This window comes from Xiphophorus hellerii, chromosome 9 (genome assembly GCF_003331165.1).
Source record: "Xiphophorus hellerii strain 12219 chromosome 9, Xiphophorus_hellerii-4.1, whole genome shotgun sequence".
Classification (NCBI taxonomy): Eukaryota; Metazoa; Chordata; class Actinopteri; order Cyprinodontiformes; family Poeciliidae; genus Xiphophorus; species Xiphophorus hellerii.
In genome coordinates, this window is record NC_045680.1 from 32,184,197 (window position 1) to 32,206,990 (window position 22,794).

Consider the following 22,794-nt stretch of genomic DNA (forward strand, 5'->3'; position numbering starts at 1 on the left):
GTGATAAGATAAGATAATAGTGCAAAGAGTGAATGGAGTAACATTTTGATGTGATTTATTAGAAAAACTGCTGAAAACAGGAAATCTGTTCAGAATGTCCTAGAACAGCCAAAGGAAAACATTTTCTGAATTATAAATCATCACATATGGTGTCAGTATGGTAACCAGTATGGTAACCAGTATGGTCTCACTGGTTACAAAGGGAAGTGATTGGTAAATAATACATAAAGCTGCATCATTTCAGACATTTGTAGACTTACTGTGGTCTTTGCAATATTTGCATATATTTCATATGATAGATAGATAGATAGATAGATAGATAGATAGATCTTTATTGTCATTGTCACAAGAACAACAAAATTTAAAAGGTGCCATCAGTCAGTGCATATGCTTAAAAACAAACAATAACTGTCTCACAATTCACACACAATGTAAGAATTAACAAATAACTGGTAAAAAAAACCTAATAAATAAGAACAGCCACATTCTCACATCATTCATGATGATTAATGGTTGTTTTTGATTGCATTTAGTTTTGTTATTGCTGTCGGGTAGAAACTGTCTCTGAGACGGTTGGTTCTGGTTCTGGTTGCTCTGTATCTTCTGCCTGAAGGCAGCAGTGTGAACAGAGAAGGTCCGGGGTGAGAAGTGTCCTTTGTGATGTGTTGTGCTTTTCTTAGACAGCGGTCGCTGTGCAGGTCCTCCAGTGAGGGGAGAGGGCAGCCAATGATTTTTTGGGCTGTATTCACAACCCTTTGGAGAGCTTTCCTTTGAGCCGCAGTGCTGCTGTTATACCAGACGCAGATACAGTAAGTCAGTATGCTCTCTATGGAGCACTTGTAGAAGGACACCAGCAGCTTCTCCTTGATGCTGTTCCTCCTGAGAACCCTCAGGAAGTTCAGTCTTTGCTGGGCCTTTTTTATCAGCTCCAAGGTGTTCATGTTCCATGTGAGGCCCTGCTCAATGTGGACCCCCAGGAAACGGAAATCAGCTACCCTCTCCACACATTTTCCCCCAATGGTTAGTGGTGTAATGTCCGTTTTATTCCTCCTGTAATCTATTATGAGTTCTTTTGTCTTTGAGTTGTTGAGGAGCAGATTGTTCTCCCTGCTCCACTGCACCAGCCGCTCCACCTCACCCCTGTAGGCGGACTCGTCGCCTCCTGAGATGAGCCCCACCACTGTGGTGTCATCAGCAAACTTGATGATGGTGTTGCTGTGGTGGGCAGAGGTGCAGTCGTATGTGTACAGACAGTAGAGCAGGGGGCTCAGCACACAGCCCTGTGGAGAGCCAGTACTAAGGCTGAGGGCAGTGGATGTATGTTTTCCCACCCTAACTCTCTGCTGTCGGTTGGTCAGGAAGCTCAGAATCCACATGCAGGTGGAGTGAGGGAGGCCCAGGTCCCCCAGTTTGTCCACCAGTCTGTGAGGGAGGATGGTATTAAAAGCAGAGCTGTAGTCTACAAAGAGCATCCGCACATAGCTCCCCTGCTGCTCCAGATGTGACAGAGCAGCATGGAGGGCCGTGATCACAGCGTCCTCTGTGGATCTGTTGGCTCTGTAGGCGAACTGGTGGGGGTCAAAGCCAGGAGGGAGAAGTGCTGTGATGTGACCCCGGACCAGTTTTTCAAAACACTTCGTCACCACAGGGGTTAGTGCCACTGGCCGGTAGTCGTTGAGGCAGGAGATGTGAGGTTTCTTGGGTATGGGGACTATGGTGGAAGATTTCAGGCAGGATGGGACTGTAGACAGGGCTAGGGACTGGTTGAAGATCCTGGTGGAGACTCCAGCCAGCTGATCGGCGCAGTCTTTCAGGACACGTCCAGGGACGCCATCAGGTCCAGCAACCTTCCTTGGGTTGACGGCCCGCAGTGTGCGCCTCACCTCGTGCTCCTCTACAGCGAGGGGTGTGGTGTTGTGGGTCGCTTGGTGTAGTGTGGCTGCCTCTGTTGGCTTCACCTCAAAGCGGGCAAAGAAGAGGTTCAGCTCCTCTGCCAGCGTGGCGTCGCCTTCCGCAGCTGCGAGGTTGGTCCTGTAGTTGGTGAGATGCTGGATTCCCTGCCACACCTGCCTGCTGTTGTTGCTGTCAAGGTAGCCCTCTATCCTCCTCCTGTAGTCAGACTTAGCCATTCTGATGCCGCTCTTCAAGTTAGCTCGGGCTGTACTGTAGGCGTCCTGTCCCCAGACCTGAAGGCGGTATTCCTGGTCTTTAGCAGTCGCTGGACCTCCTGAGTCATCCAGGGCTTCTGGTTTGGGAAGACCCGGATGCGTTTATCCACAGCTACAGTGTCAATACAGTTCTTGATATAGCACAGTACACTGTCTGTAAAAACCTCCAGGTCCTGATGTTCAAAAACATCCCAGTTTGTCCTGTCGAAACAGTCCTGCAGCTGCTGTGTCGCATCCTGGGGCCAGGATTTGATGGTTTTGGTGATGGTTGGAACAGTTTTCCTGAGGGGGGCATAAGCAGGAATTAAATGCAGGGACAGGTGATCGGACTGACCCAGGTGAGGAAGTGGTCTAGCCCTGTAGCCTAGCTTGATGTTGGAGTAGACTTTGTCCAGAGTGTTAGCCTCTCTTGTAGCACACTTTACATGCTGGTGGAACTTGGGGAGCGCCGTCTTCAAGTCTGCATGGTTGAAGTCCCCCGCTATGATGTGCACAGCATCTGGATAGATGCTCTGCAGATGGCTAATGCTGCCATGCAAAAGTCCAATAGCTGTTTTAGCATTAGCATCTGGTGGGATGTAAACAGCGGTTACCATGACTACGGTGAACTCTCTGGGAGGTATATTGGTCTGCATCTAACAGTCACATACTCCAGGTCTGGGCAGCAATGGCTGATGACAGTCGCTGTGTTAGTAACCAGGTGTTGTTCAGGTACACACAGAGCCCTCCTCCTCTGCTCTTACCGGAGTCCTTCGTCCTGTCGTGGCGCTGTACTGTGTAGCCTGCTAGCTCGATGGCAGAGTCCGCTACGTCTGGATGCAGCCAGGTCTCCGTGATCAGAAGAATACAGCTGTCCTTCACTGCGCTGTGAGATGCAGCCTGTAGTCTCAGTTCATCCATCTTGTTTGCAAGGGATCTGGCGTTGGAGAGAAACAGGCTGGGGAGCGGTGGTTTGTGTGGTTGCCTCCGTAGCCTAGCTAGCAGGCCGGCCCTGCAGCCCCGCTTCTGCCTTCTCTCTCTACGCCGCCGTCGCTTCCTCCCTGCTGCGATGGTAATCCACGGCGCGCCGGGGCTCCTCGCCATGTCCCCCGGAATATTGAACAAGCGTTGAAAATCAGCTGTAACATCTCGTTCGTAGCGGGCACCGACCGTCAGGAGATCGTCCCGACTGTATATTTTGTTTGTCCGACATGACGGAACACAAATCAACACAAGCAGCCAAACATAACATAGCACCGACCGAGAGAGCAACGGGCCGCTGCAACTGCGCGCGCCGCCATCTTGGGAAAAAAAAAAAATGTTGTCTCCATGTTCATTTATAAATCAATAATCCTTAAATATTTGAATTTAGTTTCAGCATCATGTTTTTAATATCATATCTCCAACAATTTCCTTTTCCGACTGTCAGGGAAAAAATGTTGAGAATTTTGACAATAAAGTTGTAATAATGCAAGAATAAAATCGTAAAATAAATAAAGTAGTAACTTTATGACTTTATTCTGTTAATACTGAATTTTTATTTTACTGGTATGACTTCCTTCTCTAAAAATATATCCAACAGTCTGGCCCTGATTCTCCATTGTACTTTTTATTTTCCAAACACATCAACTTAGTTTTGTTAATATTGAGAGATGATCTGTTTATGTCAATAATTGCCAATAACTGTGTTAAATTCTTCCCACAACAGTAAATATTATCAGCATCTGTAAAAAAAATTTTTAATTATAGCAGTTATTAATATAAAGTAAAAACACCAATCACAGGCATTACAAAAAAATCCCCCAAAATTCACATGGGTTCACATGTTGCACATGTGATGAAGGATTTTGTTCATGGTTTATGCAACATGTAATCACATTTACATTTTTTTCCATGTAAAGATCAGATGATTGAACTCAATATGTAAAAAAAATCTCATTAATTTTACATGCAAAAATCACATCTGAAAATCATGAACCACATAAAACATGCACAAATTCTCACATGTGAATGATATGAGACACATGTCAAAGCGTTTACATGTGAATTTGGAATTCTTCGTGGTAAAAATCCATGTGATTCCCAAGTTTTCACATGTGAAATAAAAGTTGAAGATGCTTTCTAAAATAAAATGATGCAAAATAAAGGATTTATGGTTCTGCTAAATCTGAAATATATTTAAATCTCATGTTATTTCAAAGATTTCCCCCTCCACTCACTCTAGAGGATTCTTCATTTTGTGCTGTTGGGCAGTTGAGGACGGTTTAAAAAATGGGGGGAAAGCGGCTGGTTGAGAGTACAGGCCTGACTTGCTGAAGGACTGGTGTGGACATGCGTCCCCCGATTCACGTCCCCACCAACGTCTCCTGCCCCTTTCCTTCTTTCTTTCTGTTCCTGCTTCTATGTAACTCGGCAGCAGCTGCACGTTGTATTCAAAGCATTAACAGCCAGGTAAAGCTTTTTAAACTCATTTGTACAACGTAAATGGAAAGTCCGCTCAGTGATCTAGTGGACTGGACATCATGTGACTCGCTGTGCGCCGTGGCAGTGAGTCACATGAGCTGCTGCTTTGCTTTGAGTCAGGAATATCGGTGGTTGGGGAAATGACACAATCAAGCAAAGAATCTGAAGAATCTAGTCGACACTAGGTATTGTTCAATATAAAAGATAAATTCGCCTTGTTCTCTCTTGTGTCTTTACAGAAGTGACAGAAACCAAACTATAGATTTATTAGCAGAGAGAATATATATTTTTACATCCAAACATCAGCATCTCAGCTTTAAGCCACATTTTATAGAATCCAGTGACATCGATGGTCAATCTACTGACCAGCTGCTCCAACCAGACCCAAACAATGTTTGCCTCTTTAAAGTTTGCTGTATTAAATACACATCATAACTCATCTCAGCAGAGCAAAGGTTTATTTATACCAGCTGTGGAGTCAGAATCACATAACTGAAAAATACAAAGTTTGATTCATTTGGTTTACACAGAAGTTATTATTCTCCTTTTGAAATGTTTAATAACATTTTGATTGTTACAGAATCTCATGTTGATGTTTTTAGTACTTGATAAAGTACTAAAAATACTTTAACATGTTTATATTTCGTGTATGTTTAATATCTGCTAAAAGGTTATTTTCTAAAGGTGCCATTAATCTGATCAGGATATGTATCCATGTTACACCTTTGGTTGAGAGCTTTCTTTATTATGGATAAAGTGGACTTTTGTTTTTTTTCCAACAAAAGGTAAAAATTTTTTTTACTTGATTTGAATCGCCAGGCGTATCAAAAATATTTATACAGCAATATAAATCTGGAAAGTACTGCGCATTGATAGTGACGTTCTGGTGAACTTTTCCTTAGTACTAAAGTCATGCGAAGCTAGCTAAACGTTAACTGAATGTTGGCTGATTTTACAGTTTGAAGACATTATCTCGAGTCCTACAGCTCCCAAAACAAATGACTGTTTCCTCTTAACGTCAGATTAGATCGGATTTGATGCTTCACTACATAAACGTTACATTTTTAATGACACAACAGGCAGCAGCTAATTTCAGTCACAAATAAAGTTAGAATCAAACGGCCGTTTCTCCCTCGTGTCCGTGGCGCGTCAGCGGCTGACGAGTGAGCTCGCTGTTATGATGACATCACCATTTATCATATTAGCGTTTTATTCTTCCAGTTGGGAAACATAAATTGACGTGTTATTGTTTTTAACACTGCGTGATTTTTCTTCAATCATAGTTTTATCAACTGAAGTGTTTTCTTTATCCTGACACAGAACAAAGTTTCTGGTTCCCACATGCTTATTGTCTGGGCCTGATTTGGTGTCATGCTCAGACGTGAAAAGTTGTTTCTGGTTCAGTTTCAAACAGAAAGAAATAAATAGTTATTTATGGACATATGCAGTCTCTATAGCGCTGCACTCTGTCCTTTCTCACCTGGACAGTAAGAACACTTACGCCAGACTGCTGTTCTTAGATTTTAGTTCAGCATTCAACACTGTCATCCCATCACAACTCATTACCAAACTCACAGACCTCGGCATCAGTCCACTCATCTGTAACTGGTTGCTCGACTTCCTGACCAGTCGACCTCAACATGTCCGGCTGGACAACCACTTCTCATCCACCATCATCATAAACACCGGAGTGCCACAAGGCTGTGTGATGAGTCCCTTCCTCTACTCCCTCTTCACCTACGACTGCAGACCTGTCCATGGCTCTAACGCCATCATCAAGTTCGCAGACGACACCACGGTGATCGGCCTCATCAGAGATAATGACGAGGCCGCTTACAGGGAGGAGGTAGACCGTCTGGCTGAGTGGTGCGACAAAAACAACCTGCAGCTGAACACCGAGAAGACCAAGGAGCTTATCGTGGACTTCAGGAGGAACGCTGACCCACATCCACCCATCCACATTAAGGGGACAGTGGTGGAGCGTGTGGACACCTTTAAGTTCCTGGGAGTCCACATCTCCGAGGACCTGACTTGGACGACCAGCTGCTCCAAACTCATTAAGAAGGCGCATCAGCGCCTCTTCTTCATGAGGACCCTGAGGAAGAACCACCTGTCCTCAGAGATCCTCACGAACTTCTACCGCTGCACCATTGAGAGCATCCTCACCAACTGTATTACAGCTTGGTACGGGAACTGCTCTGTCTCCGACCGGCAGGCGCTGCAGAGGGTGGTGAAAACTGCCCAGTATATCGCCGGGGCAACGCTCCCTGCCATCAAGGACATCTACAGGAAGCGGTGTTTGAAAAGGGCCGGGAAAATCACAAAGGACTCCACTCACCCAGCACACACACTCTTTTCCCTCCTGCCCTCTGGGAGGCGTTACAGAAGCCTACGGACCAGAACCACCAGGCACCGGAACAGCTTCTTTCCCACAGCTGTCACGCTTTTGAACGCCTCCTGACATAAAACATAAACTATAAGGACTGTACTCCCCTATCCTCTCATACAACAATAACACATGGACTATCCTCACACACACACACATCACGGACTGTTTTCTTCACACACATATACAACCTGTAAATTTTATCTGCCATTATTTATCTTGTATTATATTATATACATATATAATCCATTCCCTAACATTCTTGTATATTCTGTATAATCTGTATAATCTGTGCATATAGCTCCCATATTTATATTTATACACAATATCTATATCTCTTGCTATAACCCCTTATAGTCCATACATACATAGTCTTGTACATCTGTAAATAAATATTTATATCTCGTAGAGCACTTCTGGATAGATGCAAACTACATCTCGTTGCTTGTACTTGTGACAGTGCAATGACAATAAAGTTGAATTCTATTCTATTCTATATATTCTTGTTTTGGAAGTTTTGATTCATAAGTTTATAAATCATAATTTTACTTTAGTATGAAGTTATGTCTCATAAAATGACATGAGATTGACATGTGACCTCATATTCATCCCATATTGTGAAAAATGAAAAACATGAAGAATTTGAAAATTTTCATTGTAAAAAATGTTTTCCCATTATTTTATATATTTTCAAGTATTTCACATTCTTCCCACGTGTTTCACATGTGTGAAAAATGTGATCCACATGGCAACGTGATGCACATGTGTATCACATATTTTATACATAATACACATGTGAAAGCATGTGTATTATGCTTTCACATAATACACATTATGTGAATTATGGGGGGAGGGGGTGAGTGTGAGAAAGAGAGAGAGAGAGAGAGAGAGAGAGAGAGACCTTGTGACGCAGGGATCCCCAGGATCTCCCGGCAGAGCCGGCCGTACTCCTCTGCTGGGTCCAGTCCGGTTCTGGTGTGCAGAGCCTGATCCACCTTGGCCAGAACGATCTGCCGCAGGTTAAACAGCCCTGCAGTCCAAAAGAAACTTAGTTGGACCCGACTTAAGAGGAAAGGAGATCGGGCTTTTTCTGTTGTTACTCCTCTTCTATGGAACAATCCTCCTTTCCAAATTAGATCTGCCCACAGCCTGGATCATTTTAAATCGCTTCTTAAAACTCATTTTTATTCCTTGGCATTTAATTGAACTAGTGTTTTGATACTCTGTTTTTATTCATTTGTGTTATTGTCATTCTTGTACAGCACTTTGGTGCAGTTTTATGCCTGTTTTTAAAGTGCTATATAAATAAATTTGACATTGACATAGTTACTTTACTGATTTCAGGAGGAACTGTTGGCCTCCTGAGCTTCAGTGGCAGCTCTCTGCTGCCACCACCTGGTAGGACAGCAGTCTGACACTCAAAGTGTTTCTTCAGATGTTAACTCAGCATTTCTGAAGCCAGTAATGGTTTGATAGGCTGGAATAGTTTTATTGTGATTATTGTGATTATTGTGGCTGGCCACAGCTTTGCATCGGAGGCCCTTATTTTTCTACAATTCGTAACAAAGTGCTGCTTTCTTTCACCGTTAGTGCGTCCCAATTCAAAATGCAATCCAACTCGGAATCCGGGCTGTTACTTTTGTTGGCATTTCGAGTAACCATGGAGACATAATCAGTGAAAAATGTTTATGTGCCACTGAAAATCAAAGTTTAACTGAAAACCTGTTGCTCTGCTAGAGAGACGCTGGATTTCTGACTGCTGAACGATTTTTTATTGCAGGTTCTGACCAGAGGTTCTGTGGACCGGACCGGTGAGCAACATCAGCGGCTGTGAGCCGGCCCGTTTGGACCAGAACCACGGTGTTTCTACGTACCGGTGTTGGCCAGCCTGGACTTGATGAGTTTGTCCAGGAGTTCTGCCGGGATGGGTTTTCCCGTCTTGTAGTGGCGGGACATCCTCTGCAGAGGCTCCGCCTCCCAGACCCAGTTCTCCAGCATCTGGGACGGCGCCTCCACAAAGTCGCGCTCCACGTGCGTCCCGCTGAACATGGCGTAGTCCGCCTGCAGACACAGCAGCAGCGGGTCAGAAGGCGGAGCCCCGTGACCTTCTGTGACCTCACCATTCAGCGGCGGACCTGGGCGCAGAGCTGGTGCATGACGTGTCCGAACTCGTGGAAGTAGGTCTCCACCTCGTCGTGCTGCAGCAACGACGGCGCCGCCGCAGTGGGCTTGCTGAAGTTGGCCACCATGGCTGCCACCGACATCTGGCGCGAGCCGTCGGGCAGCAGGCAGCCGGGCTGCAGGCCGAAGCAGGCGGCGTGGCCGTACTTCCCCTCCCTGCAGGGACACACAGGTTCTGGTTCTGACCCGGCACCAAGCACCCCGACTCGGTTCCTTTTGCGGTTCTGACCTGGGGTAAAGGTCCAGGTAGAACTGGCCCACCACGTGGCCGGCGGCGCGGTCCCTGACGCAGTAGAGCGTCACGTCGGGGTGCCAGGCGGACGGAGCCGCCTCCAGCTGGAAGCTCAGGCCCAGCAGCTCCTGGTACAACTCCAGCAGCCCGCGGGTCACCACCTCCATGGGGAAGAACTCCTTCAGCAGGTTCTGGTCCACCGCGTATCGGGTCTCCTCCACCTGGGTACGGTTAGGTCATTTTACTTATACAACACGTTTTCAGCAACAAGGTCTTTACATGGATAAGAGGAAAAACAACAAAACAACAAACCAAAGGAAAGAACAAAAGAAGAAAACAGAAAGTAGAACCCATGTCTAAGAATAAGTAGTCAGTGATTCCTACACTGATCGTGTTTCTCTGGAATCTTGTTCTGATAATGTTGATCTCAAGTAATAACATTCAAATAATACAAAGGAATAAAAACACCAGGAGATGTTTTTGTTCTAACTAATAGTTTGATTCCAATTCTGGGTTGAGTGAATATATAACCAGATGTTCCTGTACTGGGTTGCTGGGTCAGTATGAATAAAACTAATAGAGTTTCTCTGGATAATAATCTAACAGGTGTAAAGCTGAAGTAATGAGTACTCCACAATTTCTAAAAGTAATAAACTATACAGATGGACAGGGCAAGAAATTGTGAAGAAACGTGTATGTGTGACCATGAGATGTGTTTGCAGTCTCATGGTCTGCATGAGACTGTTCATGGAATTTGTCGTTCCATGAACAGTTCTCGTAGTCTCTGATAGGGTGGTATTATCTAAGAGCAAGTCCTTGAGCGATTGCATGGGTGTCTTCAGAAGAGGGGAGGAGACTGTTTACATTTCATCCAGGAGATTTGAGATAAGGAGCCAGTTCAGACAAAACAGGCAAAGTGCTTTAGATAGGGTAGATCTTGAATTTTAAATGACCCTAGAGTCTCACCAGTACATCTCTGCAGATTCCAATCATCCAAATTAGCATGGTTGTTTCCATCAGGCCGAAACTAGCAACTTCTCCAAGATGGACTCCATCCCGCTAGTGAGTTTTAGCGTCCAAAGTTTGCCTGCGAGAGAATCGCAACCAACTTACGTCTCTGTCCCACAACATGTCAGTCTGAGTGTTTGCTAGTCGGCCCAATCCGTCACAAATTTGTCGATATGCCAGGTATCCGCTGACTCCAAACAGAAATCCTGTTATTGTGAATAAATCCAGGATGTATCCCTCCAGGTGTGTCCCCGCAAGACAAGAGGGCTCTCCTGTGCCCAGTCGTCTCGTTGAGAAAATTTGATCAATTGCATTGAGAGACCGATTGACCAGATCCATAATTTGTAGATTCAGAGGATGTGCAAAGAAAGACTCCAAAAGAAGCAACACAGAAACAGAGCAAGTGGAGGAAGGGAGGAAGGGAGCAGGGAAATAAAGCGTCTGCCTTCACCGAGAGCCAAAGAGAAAACCTGGGGACACACGCAGGTCAGCGGCCTAGCGGCGTGAGGGCGGACAGGGCGCGCCTCCTACCTGGGTCATGAAGTAGCGCGTATCCCAGGCGTGCAGCTGTCCATCGAAGACAAAACCTCGCTTCTCACACTCCTTCTGCTTCAGCTGCAGCAGGATGGAGCGCTCCTCCTCACCCAGAGGCTTCAGCTTCCTGGACAGGTCCTCTGAGACAGAGACAGGGGACAGACATGAGACCCTTACATGATGTAGAAAACATTGGGAAATATGTACAAGATATACGATATAGTTAGATATCACCATAACATTGGTACTAATCTGAGCGCATCTCTGACTGGCCGGTGTTGCGGCTCTGCTGGGCTCACCCAGGAAGCTGGCCACCTTCTTGGCAGACTTGGCCATGTTCATCTCCAGGACGAAGTCAGCGTGGGTGCTGAAGCCCAGCAGGGAACTCTTCTGAGCTCGCAGCTTCACCAGCTCCTTCAGGATCACCGAGTTCTCCTGGAAACACACAGCTGGGGAGGTCAGAGGTCAAACCACGGTGGAGCAGGCCAGCCCAGCCCCGGGGAGAACAGACCTCCTTGCAGCGGGAGTTGAAAGCCTCCTCCAGCTTCCTGCGGGTTTCTGGAACAAAGCATTTCTTCATGGTGGGGAAGTAGTGAGGATACTTGAGCGTGATCTTCAGCTGGTCGCCGTCCTGATCCAGAGAGCTCAGGAAGTCCTCAGGGAGCCCACCTGGTGGTCCCACACAACCACACCAGTTCAGACTGGGAGCATCATGGAAAACTGTCCAGAACCTCCAGATTCAGTCAGTCCAGTGATAAATGTTGTGACTTTGTGGTAGGACAATGGAGGCTCTGGACCATGTGGAGGTTCTGGTTCTGGTTCTGGAGAAGGACTCACCCAGCTGCTCCCGGGTGAAGCTCAGGCAGGTGGTGTCCTCGTTCAGGTTCTTGTTGAAGTCGATGCTCAAGTTGCTCAGCTTCTTCTTGATGCTCTTGATCTCCTGGAAGGAGAAGAAGAACGACGGAGGAGGCTGTTAGAGCAACATGTTCTCCAGAACCTCAGCAGAGCCCGCTCAGTCCAGAACCTGCTTCAGCAGGTGTGAAAACAGTCAGGTTAAAGTGGAGAGAGAAGGAAGCAGCGCCACCTGTTGGGTCTCGGTGGGCAGGTGCAGGCCGTTCCTCCGGCCCAGCTTGATCAGTCGCTCCATGTAGCGCCGAGCCTCCGGAGCGATGCTGGTGCCCTCCGTCTTCTTCTGCAGAGATGAACAAACATCACTCACCACGCCACTCTGAGAGTCAGAGGTCAACTGAAGCTCCCGGCCGTGAGATCAACTCACCTGCAGGGCGACGATCCTCAGGTAGACGTCCTCCCTCATGCTCATCTCCACGTCGAACTCGGACAGACGCTTATCAGCTTCGGTGCTGGCTGCCCGGACGTCCTTACAGGGAGAAACGTGCTGGGGGAAGTCCAGCGTGTTCCTCTGGACTGAGGCACGGGGCGGAGTCATAGCGGAGGGGGCGGGGCCAGAGCAGAGGGGCGGGGCCACCGCAGGAGAGAAAACAGACCTTTAACCTTCAATCAGACCAACTTTACTTGATGAATGTTTCCTGGAGCTCAGGAGTCGTTTGGTTCTCCAGAGACCAGCAGGATCGTCTCCATCCGCAGAACTTCTGGCCTCCACTAGAGGGAGCTCCCGCCTCAGGTGTCCTGAAATAATACTGGACCAGTCCGGATCGGGTTCTGACATGACCCGGTCTGGACCCATTTCTAAGCTGGACTGGTTTGGAGAAAAAGACAATCTTCACTTTTACTTTGTTATATGACTGTTAAATTAAAAGACTTTTATTTTGGAATAAATGAAAGCAGGCTGGTGGAACGGACCAATCAGGAGCTGGAGATGTTTTCATGGAGAACAAAGCTGCTGCTGGTTCAGCTGCTTTGTCTGCAAACTGCTGATGGGATTTGAACCATCGCTCTGATTCAGGCTCTGCTGACTCAGCTCCACCAGAGACAAAGCAGGAGATCCCCAGGTGACCCCTGACCCCGGCAGAGAGCTCCATCCCTCCCAGACACCTTGTGAGCAGAGGAAGCTGGTTGTGGTGTGACCTCTGACCCCCAGCGGACTCACCAGTGTACTCCACCTCCACGTCGGCCAGCGCCTTCAGCGTGTTCTCCATGGTAACGGCGTCCAGCTCCAGCCGGCCCACGCCGTCGTAAACCTCCTTAGTGTTTTGGATCAGGTCGTCGGAGCGCTGCCGGATCTGTTCCGGGCTCAGGTCCCAGCGCAGACGGTTCTCTGCGCAGACTGCCGCCGGGCTGCCGAACGCCACTTCACCTGGACACACGGAGAGGTGAGCACGGCTGTGAGAAAGTATTCACACCCTACTGGTCATGTTGGATCCGCTCCACATGTCAAACGCTCAAAACGGCTCCAATCGCGCCACACCAGACGCTCGAAACATGCTGCAACGTTCCTCGAAGTGCCTCCACCGAGACTTTGAATGTAAACCAGACATATCTAAGGCCGCTTAGCCAATCAGAAGCCAGAACATAAAGGCACCAAAGTCACATGACCCCACATGGTCCCTACATTTAACACTTTCTTTAGTTTTTTTAGTTTAGTGTTTTGTTTTTATTCACTTTGTTTTGGTAAATTAGCAACATTAAAAGAAGAAAACATTAATTTTAATGAGAAGCAAAAGAAAAATAGAAGATAAAATCTGAATCTCTCCACACCAAATCAATGCAACAACTGAGGAAGGGCTGATTATGAACAACAAATATATTTATTTAAATATTAAGAAGTTTCATTCATTGCTGAGAATTTGTCTAAATCTGGTTCCACTAAAAGAGTACAAAAAGAAAAATTATAAAACATAAGTAGGGTTAATCCTCTGGGAGATTTTAGCACAAATATACTACTTTTGTGTACTTTTATTCTTAATTTTGTGAATTATGACTTATGAAGCAATATGAAGTAATTTCCTGTTAATTATATTTTTATCAACACCATCAGATTTTAATAAAACAACAATGAAAATCAGGCAGCTCCATGGTCAGCTACATTCTTGAGGACCCTTCTCCAATCCGCCAGAGGTTCATAAAAACCTTCTGCAAGTTTAATGTCCTGAATACAATTTTTAAAAGTACGCTCATTTTATTATTGCAGCAATCATAATGTGTCAACAACATTTAGTTCAAACTTATTTTTAATTACTGCATAAATATATGAATAATAAGTGGAGGTCAGGGGTCAAGCAACATGGTTGCAGTAAATAATATCTTCTTCATTTTAGACCAAAACATCAGTTTTTCTGTTTACTAAAACCTCCAGATCATTTTTAGTGTGGATTGAATATTTCTTATGATCATAACTGTTGGTTCAGATATTAGATATTAATACTGCTGTTGTGACCTAATTACAATATTATTTATGTATATTCCCATATATAATCTGTTAGGTTGCTTAGCAACGCTTTATGATCGTCGAGCAGAAAACGTTTCCTTCACTGTGAGATGAAGGTGATGATGCGGTTTATTCAGTTATTCTGGATCAGATGTGAACAGGAAACAGAGTGCAGGCTGAACAGGTCCCTGCAGCCGGACGAGTGTTGCCATGGAAACATCAAATACCATCTTCATCATGGCAACAGAAATATGTTCTTTAATATTGTTGATTTATTAAAGAACATATTAATAAAAGAACTCTGTCAACAGACTTAATATGTTTATAAGTATTTTAATCAGGCATTGACACAGCCACCTATCTGATCTATAGATTTCAACCAGGTGACCTAGATCACCTGAACAAGAAGAATGAATGTTTAATTAACTTTTATTAATGTAAATGAGAGTTAAATTTATGTTAAGACTAAATGTGTTGATTATGTTTGGTTAATAATAATGTATTCATTTCTTAATTATTCAATTTGTAATCACATTTTCATGTATAACTTTTATTCATTTTATATTGCATATGGTTCTATTTGTATTTACTAATATTTGCAGCTTGGATGGAGTAGTTTGTCAGCAAATAAGCAATTTCCCTTGGGGGATCAATAAAGTATATTCTATTATTTTAATAGGACAGACAGACTATTAGGATGGAAATAATTTAGAGTCAGAATTTACATTAACCTAATGTAATGGTATAAAATGAAATCAGTTAGAAAACTGTCCTGTTCTGGATCATTAATATCATTTAAATTCATATCTTTTCTGTTTAATAACATTTATTGTTCAGATGTTTGTCATTTCATTCATTCATTGATGAACTACACTTTTACCTAATAATTCCAGGCTTAGCTACATAACATCGGTAATCTTTGTAATACTTATTGATAAAATAATTGTGTTTTATTCCAGATGTGATTAAAGAAGCTCTGACTGGATCTGATCACCTCATAATCAACTAATAATCAATAATCTGACAGGCTTAGCAGACCGGAGCTACTGATGAGTCAGTTAGCTCCCACTGTTAGCAACATGCTACACAGATCGGAAAGTTTAAATTAAATGAAAACAAATGACCGGAAATAACTCCAGATATAATAACTTCTTTATCGATCTGATTCACCACAAAACCGACACCGGTACAGAACCAGCGTGCTGCAGGTGAGCTCTGAACACGTCACAGGTGTTAGCATGATGCTAACTGTCAGCTAGCTCCCGCAGGTTGAAGCCGCTAGGCTGAAATCCCTACAGAAAAACGCTTTTTACCGCAAACTGCTCCCGGTGCCGTGAAACCGGCCCGCAGCCACTCACCTGTCGGCCCCATGCTTCACAGAAAGGATCAGGTTCGGTTCGGTTCGGGTGGCTCAATGAAGGCAGACTCGGCGGATAGGGATTAAAGAAGGAAGCGTCATTTCCGATCAGAGGTTTCACAATAAAAGCAGATGATCCAGGACGAAAATTTTTAATTTTTAATTCAGAAAAACGGAGATTTAAAGCAGAAAACCTAAAGCATGGCTCAGCAGGAAGAACAGAGTTATGTTTTATTATTACCTGAGTTCTACTGGAACCCAGTGACTTCCACTCAGACCCAACAGGTCCGGTTCTGACTGGTTTTCTTCCCAACTAATGAAGCGGGTTTTAATTTATCTGGCCCTAAGAGGAATGTGGCGCCCCCTGCTGATCAAATCGATATGACACCAGAAGTCTGAAACAAAGTCTAATTTCCATTAGAACCCGATATCTGTCTGGATCCGTCGCTTCAGCACATTTATCTGGTTCTGCTGCAGAAGGAATCCGGATCCAGGTTCACACTGTTCAGTCCGGTACCAGCATGCAGACATGCTCCTGTCAGTGGTTCATATACTGAACCATGGATTTGTTCACCTTGAGCTTACCTGCAGGAGGAGGGTCTTAGCGCTGTCAATCCACCTCATTCACTCACTGCTAAATGTGCTAATGGTGGAGAAACAACTTATCATTACAGGAAAAATGTTTATCTGCTGTAATTGATAGCTATGCTAACTAGTCTGAGCATTCACAACAGGCTGCACCAGCTGCAGCATAGGGATGAGCAGCCACATGAGATTGTGATTGACAGCACTAAATCTCTCCTGTCTCTGATTGGTTGTTTCTAGAAAGAACTGGGAGAAAGCAGAGGAAATAGATTTTTCACAGATTATCTCTCATGCTATACTGTCACAACATAATGAGTTTTAACAAATATGTGAAAATATATTTTTTATAAAAGTGACAAACTGCAGCTTTAGTTTCACTAGGAGAGGAGAGAAGACGGGTCAGGAGGGACTAGAGCTGCTGCTGATTGACTCACCTGTTGTTATAGTTCAATATATGAATATGTTGCTAATTTCTTTCCTTAATTCATTAAATGTTAGTGAAATGGAGGCAAGCAGTCTGTAGCTAAGCTAACTATGCTAAATGGTTGATAATCACAGTCTACCCACCTCTCAGAGAAAAACTGGGTTATAAATTGACACTCTTGTTTTTTCTCTCTCTCTGTCTCTATTTTTTGAAAACCTAACTTTATTATATTTCTTAGCAGCATAGTAACAGCCACAGCCGTTCTTGTTTTCCACTGTCTGCTGCTGAACACCTGAAGCTCCAAGCAGGAAGAAACCATTTCCTGCAGATCCAGGAGGTTCAGGGTGAATATGTGCATTTTGGTCTGGGAGGGAGAACATTTGATTTTTACTGCTAAAAACAATCTTAGAAAACACAATATGACTAATTTTGTTATTGACAGGGCCCCAATTTTTTTTTTCTATGAAAATAAATAAATAAATTGTGGAGGGCCCTCTGTTGGTCAGGGGCCCTCCACATTAGGAATTGTCCTTCGTTTCCCCCCAATATGGCACCCCTGCAATCAGCACACCACTAATTTTAATCAATAATATCTACCAAGAAGAAATAATTCTAATTTGAACTAAACTAAACTGAATAGTAGCAGCCCAACCTACACACAAAAGGGACAAAGTTAGACAAGCACCTTAAGTAGCCAAACAATAAAATAAGTGGCTTTTACCTCCTCAGAAGTGAAATCAGTCAACGGCGCTCCGTGTGTCACTCCCTCTAAAAAGGATGTCGCCTTCAGAAATGAAGGGGAGGAATCAGAAACTAGAAAATTTCGGAAGAAATTTAGCCGGGGCCTGCCAAGGCGTGCCCGTCGGTTTGGGCCCGGCGTTGTCACGCTACAAATTAGCATCGATGCTAAAGAACGCTGCAACGTAATCAATAGCATGTAGAGAATCACAAGAACGTTAAGTAAGGTGGACGTGCACCATTCAGTAAGATTTAAAATTTTCTCAAGGCTTTTATTTTGGAAGTTTTGTTAAACTTCATTTGAAAGGGCCAAACTAATCCCATGCGTAATAGTCATTGGGTTAAAATAGTTATATAATGCTCAAAACACAAGTAGTTCATGTAAAAATATTCAAGGCTTTTATTTTGAAATTTTCAGTATGCTTCATTTCAAAGGGCCAAACTAATACCATGTGTAACAGTGCTTTGGATGAAAAAGTCAAATAAAGCCAAAAAGAGCAATTACATGATGTAAAAATATTCAAGGCTTTTATTTTGAAATTTTCATTAAGCTTAATTTTTATTGCCCCAATAAACCCATGTCTAATAGTCATTGGGTAAATCAGTTATATAATGCTCAAAACACAAGTAGTTGATTTAAAAATATTAAAGGCTTTTATTTTGAAATTTTTGTTAAGCTTCATTTCAAAGGACCAAACTAATCCCATGTGTAATAGTCATTGGGTTAAATCAGTTATATAATGCTGAAAACGCAAGTAGTTGATGTAAAAATATTAAAGGCTTTTATTTTGGAATTTTTGTTAAACTTCATTTCAAAGGGCCAAACTAATCCCATGAATAACAGTCATTGTATAAAATCAGTTATATAATGCTCAAAACAGCAATAATCTCATGTAAAAATTCTCAAGGCTTTTATTTTGAAATTTTCAGTATGCTTCATTTCAAAGTTCCAAACTAATACCATGTGTAACAGTGCTTTGGATGAAAAAGTCAAAGAAAGCCAAAAAGAGCAATTACGTCATGTAAAAATATTCAAGGCTTTTATTTTGGAATTTTTGTTATATTCAAGGCTTTTATTTTGAAATTATTATTATGCTTAATTTTAAAGTTCCAAACTAATCCCATGTGTAACAGTTACTGAGTTAAATCAGTTATATACAGCCCATAGCAGCAAGTAGTTCTAAAGGCCAGTTCAGTCCTGATCTGTTTCAACTGAGGGTTCCACTATAGATAGAACTACAGTGATGCGTATTTGTAGTCCTAATCAGCAGCCAATAGCCTCTTGAGTTCCGTTGCTATGTTAAATAAGTTTCTCACCAAGGTGTGAAGTGTTAGTGACAGAGCCTGAGACAGCCTAGAAAATTCTGTCGCATGACTTTGCTCTGAAGCACCGTGACAGAAAACCGTACGATCTAGATAAATTTCGAAAACATTTTACCGGAGCAGACATGCGTATCAATGTCAGGACCGATTTTGATACCAATCGTGCGATATTTGTGGGCGTGATGGCGATTTCAAAATTATTTTGGGGTGAAAAAGTTCTCTTGATTTCTCACTCTAATCAGTGAGAGACGCACTCTAATTTTAGGAAAAATTAGAAACTTTGGGTCGCTTAGAGACAAATTGTGGACAAACCGTAATTGGTATCGACGAGCCGTCTTCACTTTCGAAGAGATCACAGACGTATCTACAAAATGAAATTTGAATGGCATTTCTACGTGAATTCGTGACGACACAGAAAATCCTCAAAAATAGGGTATTTCTAGGATTTTTCCCATTGACTTATAATGGGGGTTTTTTCGTAGTTTTTTGCGAATTATGTCGCCACGTTAACCCCGAATCCCACCAAAAGTAATAGCTCCAATGGCGTGAATTTTCTGCACGTTTTGATACCTCATTTGTAGGTGTGCACGCAGCGGTACGAGCCGCATTAACGGTTACGGATGAAAAATAAAGAATTGGGAGAATAGCAATAGGTTCCTGCCATTGCTTTGCATGGCAGGCCCCAACAAAACCAAGACCAGTGTTAAGGATCATACCTCTGATCTCCTCAGCGATCTACCTGCTGGGTGCTGATTACCTGCCTCCATAACGAGTCAGGTAATCAGTCGAGTCAGGTTTTATGCTCTGTAACAGCGTCTTCCATATATGGGTAACAGGAAGAGTGCGCAGGAACATACTTCCAGGGACAAAATGCCCCGGCTACACATGTATTCGTGTCGCCTGCAGATACACAAACCAGATAGTGGAAGCAAACTAGTGAAATATCAATACTGCTGTCTTAGCACATTTCTACATAAAACACATCCACAAACTCCTGACCAATCACACATCACTTGGCACTTCCACCGGTTCAACCCAGAACCGCTGAGACGGACACCTTCGTGTAAACAAGAGGACAGATCTGGGAGAGTCGTCCCTGCAGTCGGACTGCCTAGCGAGTCCAGCGCTAAATATGGCGAGCTAGCCAGGAGTTCCTTTGTGAGAAGAGGCTCTGAGCTCGATTCTGTTGCTCAGGACACCAGAACTGGACTTTGAATTTTTTATTTTTAGTTCAACAGAAGCCCTAAATATGACTTATTAACACCAACCAAATTTATTCCCTAGAGGTATTTTATGCTGCTACAAATACAGTGACTTAATGAGCTTCTTCTGCTTTCCAGTTTCTTCTTCTCAATAAAATCAGCAGGTGCACCTAAACGTTCTCTTCTCTGTGTTGCCTCATGTGAGCGGCCAGCTTGCCGCTCTGACTGAAGCCCTTTTGGCAGACTTTGCAGGAAAATGGCCGCTCGCCCGTGTGTGTGGCCATGTGGCCCGTCAGGCTCCGGTTCTCTGCAAAGCTCCTTCCACAGATGCAGCAGGAGAAGGGCTTCTCGCCCGTGTGGGTCCTGGCGTGAGCGGCCAGGTTGCGTCTGTCTGTGAAGGCCTTGTGGCAGATGTCGCAGGAGAACGGCCTCTCGCCTGTGTGCGTTCTGACGTGGGCGGTCAGGCTGCGGTTCTCGCTGAAGCTCTTTCCACACATTCGGCAGGAGTAGGGCTTCTCCCCGGTGTGGGTCCTCATGTGGGTGGTCAGGTGGCAACTGCGGGCGAAGCTCCGAGAGCAGATCTTGCAGGTGTACGGCTTCTCCCCGGTGTGGATCCGAATGTGGACCAGCAGCTCGTCGCTCCTGATGAAGGCTTTGCCGCACACCTTGCAGGTAAACGGCCGCTCACCAGTGTGGGTCCTCCGGTGGGCCGACAGGCCGCCGCTCTGGCTGAAGCTCTTCCCACAGACGTTGCACAGGTAGGGCCTCTCTCCTGTGTGGGTTCTCCTGTGGATGGTGAGGTGGCCGCTGGAGGTGAAGCTCTTCCCGCAAGTGTTGCAGGTGAAGGGCTTGTCGCCGACGTGGATCCTCATGTGGAAGGTGAGGTTGCTGCGCTGGCTGAAGCGCTTGCTGCAGGTCGGACAGGAGTAAGGTTTCTGACCCGTGTGGGTTCTGATGTGGACCAGCATGTTGTCGTACTTGATGAAGTTCTTCCCGCAGACCTGGCAGGAGTACGGCCGCTCGCCTGAGTGGATCCGGCGATGAGCCCTCATGTTGTAACTCTGAGTGAAATGTTTTCCACACACGTCACACTGAGAGGGTTTTCTATTCGGGACGGAACCAGCCCCAGCCTCAGAATTGGCAGACGTTCCTACCCCGTCAGGTTCCTTCTCTGCTTCTTCATCACCTCCTTTCTGATCCACGTTCTCAGCTTCTGCAGAGCTTTGGGACCGAGCCTGGTTCTGCTCTGGTTCTGGTTCGTCTGGGTCCCTTTCCTGCTTCAGCCCCAGCTCCTCTTCATCCTCACTGATGTGCACTTCTACATATTCATCTTTATCCAGCTCAGGCTCTGATTCCTCCTGTTCTTCTTTAATCTGTGGGAGTTCTGGTTCCTCCGGGTCCAGACCGGAGCTCATCTTGTCTAGAACCCGCCTGCAGGTGGAGGTCTGCGGGAGAACTGGAGGAGAAACAGAGATCAGAGAAGAAGAAGAACGGACATGCTGCTCTGCTGCAGAACCCAGCAAAGACGACGAGATTAAATGCTAATAAAAAAAATAAAAACAATGAAATCCATCCGAGGTCAAACAGTCACATTTGGTCTGTTTTAATAAGTCAAGCCCTTATTAATATGACTGTATTAATAAGACATGACTGGGCTCCACTGATCAGTAAAAACTAGTTTTGAAGCTTTAAATCAGGAATCCATGAGTTTTATGGTTTTAGAAAATCTAACGGTTTCAACGAGAGCAATAATGTTTAGAAGAAATCTGTCAGCGAAAATAACATTTCTGATAATACGGCCATTTGAGTTCATCGTGGCAACAATGAATCTTAATTGAAGTTTTTATGTTCTGTCACGTCTGTGTGCCGCTGGTTCTCTTGTAAAAAAGATTTTTTATCTCAATGGGAATTTCCAGGTGAGATAAAAGTTATTTTTATATTCTTGTCATAAGACATCACAGCTGGACGAACAGACATTAATAACATGTTACTAATAAATATTCAGCTCATGCTGCTGTCATTTCTATTTTATTCAAATTTAACGTCTCTGGATTTCAGGTTGTTTTAACTTTTATTAGAAATTCATCATTAATATTTTGGCTTAAATATCAGAACATGTCTCTGTTCATCAGAATTAGTCCGACAGTAAACACGAGCTAATCATTTCATTTCTTAGATATCTGGAGCCAAAGTTCTGCTATGGTTCTGGCTCTGGAAACGGACCGGTGATCCGTCCAGAACCAGCAGTAAACAACCCCCTGATTTGTCGCTGCTGGGTGTTTGTTCGGGTCGGGTTCTGAAGGACCGCCTGGGTCCGGTGTGGTTCTGATGTTCTACTAAAGCCCAGATATCAACAGAGGCGGTTCTGACTGGTGACCCAGTGGAACCGGGTCTGAGGAGCAGAACTTACTAACCCATAATCCTGGTACCAGCTACCAGGTCGGATTGATGAGAAAAGTCCAGATTCTGTCCCACTTTGGTTCAGTTTCATAAATTCAGAAAGATTTGGTTCATGTAACGCGAGAGCAGAACGTTCTCTGGTTCTGGTTCCGTTTACTGGACCTCTCAGGGGACCATCAGAACCATCCTGTGCTGAAACAGAACCTGGTTCCGAGCTTTACCAGGCCGCCCGCTCCACCAGCCGGACCTACCTGCGGGGTTCGGCTCGGTTCGGGGTCTCCAGGTGAGGTCCAGCAGTCTCCGCTGCCGGTCGATCTCCTCCTCGTACTGGACGATGGTTTTTTCCAGCTGGGTGAAGATTTCTTCAGCAGCAGCAGTTAGTCTCTCTCTGATAAACTCTCTCAGAGGCTCAACGGAACACATTGTTGCTGAACAGAACCATAACAAGCTAACCATGCTAACTGGGCT

At 44.6% G+C, this 22,794-nt stretch overlaps 2 protein-coding genes across 3 annotated transcripts in view; both read right to left on the reverse strand.

Annotated features, from left to right (window-relative positions):
• Positions 1 to 15,779, reverse strand: part of thop1 (thimet oligopeptidase 1) — a 33,573-nt gene extending 17,794 nt beyond the window's left edge. For both annotated transcript variants that reach the window (XM_032572100.1, XM_032572099.1), the window contains exons 1-12: positions 15,656 to 15,779; positions 13,020 to 13,226; positions 12,228 to 12,376; positions 12,036 to 12,143; positions 11,789 to 11,891; positions 11,463 to 11,620; positions 11,251 to 11,386; positions 10,949 to 11,091; positions 9,407 to 9,630; positions 9,132 to 9,333; positions 8,871 to 9,057; positions 7,898 to 8,026 (exon numbers count right to left, since the gene is read on the reverse strand). In XM_032572100.1, coding sequence (XP_032427991.1) covers positions 7,898 to 8,026; positions 8,871 to 9,057; positions 9,132 to 9,333; positions 9,407 to 9,630; positions 10,949 to 11,091; positions 11,251 to 11,386; positions 11,463 to 11,620; positions 11,789 to 11,891; positions 12,036 to 12,143; positions 12,228 to 12,376; positions 13,020 to 13,226; positions 15,656 to 15,668 — 1,759 coding nt within the window. In that variant the 5' untranslated portion in view covers positions 15,669 to 15,779. The remainder of the gene's footprint in view (positions 1 to 7,897; positions 8,027 to 8,870; positions 9,058 to 9,131; positions 9,334 to 9,406; positions 9,631 to 10,948; positions 11,092 to 11,250; positions 11,387 to 11,462; positions 11,621 to 11,788; positions 11,892 to 12,035; positions 12,144 to 12,227; positions 12,377 to 13,019; positions 13,227 to 15,655) is intronic.
• Positions 15,780 to 19,929: 4,150 nt separating this feature from the next.
• LOC116725774 (zinc finger protein 501-like) lies at positions 19,930 to 22,794 on the reverse strand. The gene is made up of 2 exons (XM_032572145.1): positions 22,578 to 22,794; positions 19,930 to 21,382 (listed from the first exon to the last, which is right to left on the reverse strand). The coding sequence occupies exons 1-2, from the start codon at positions 22,780 to 22,782 to the stop codon at positions 20,097 to 20,099; spliced, it is 1,491 nt and encodes a 496-aa protein (XP_032428036.1). The 5' UTR covers positions 22,783 to 22,794; the 3' UTR covers positions 19,930 to 20,096.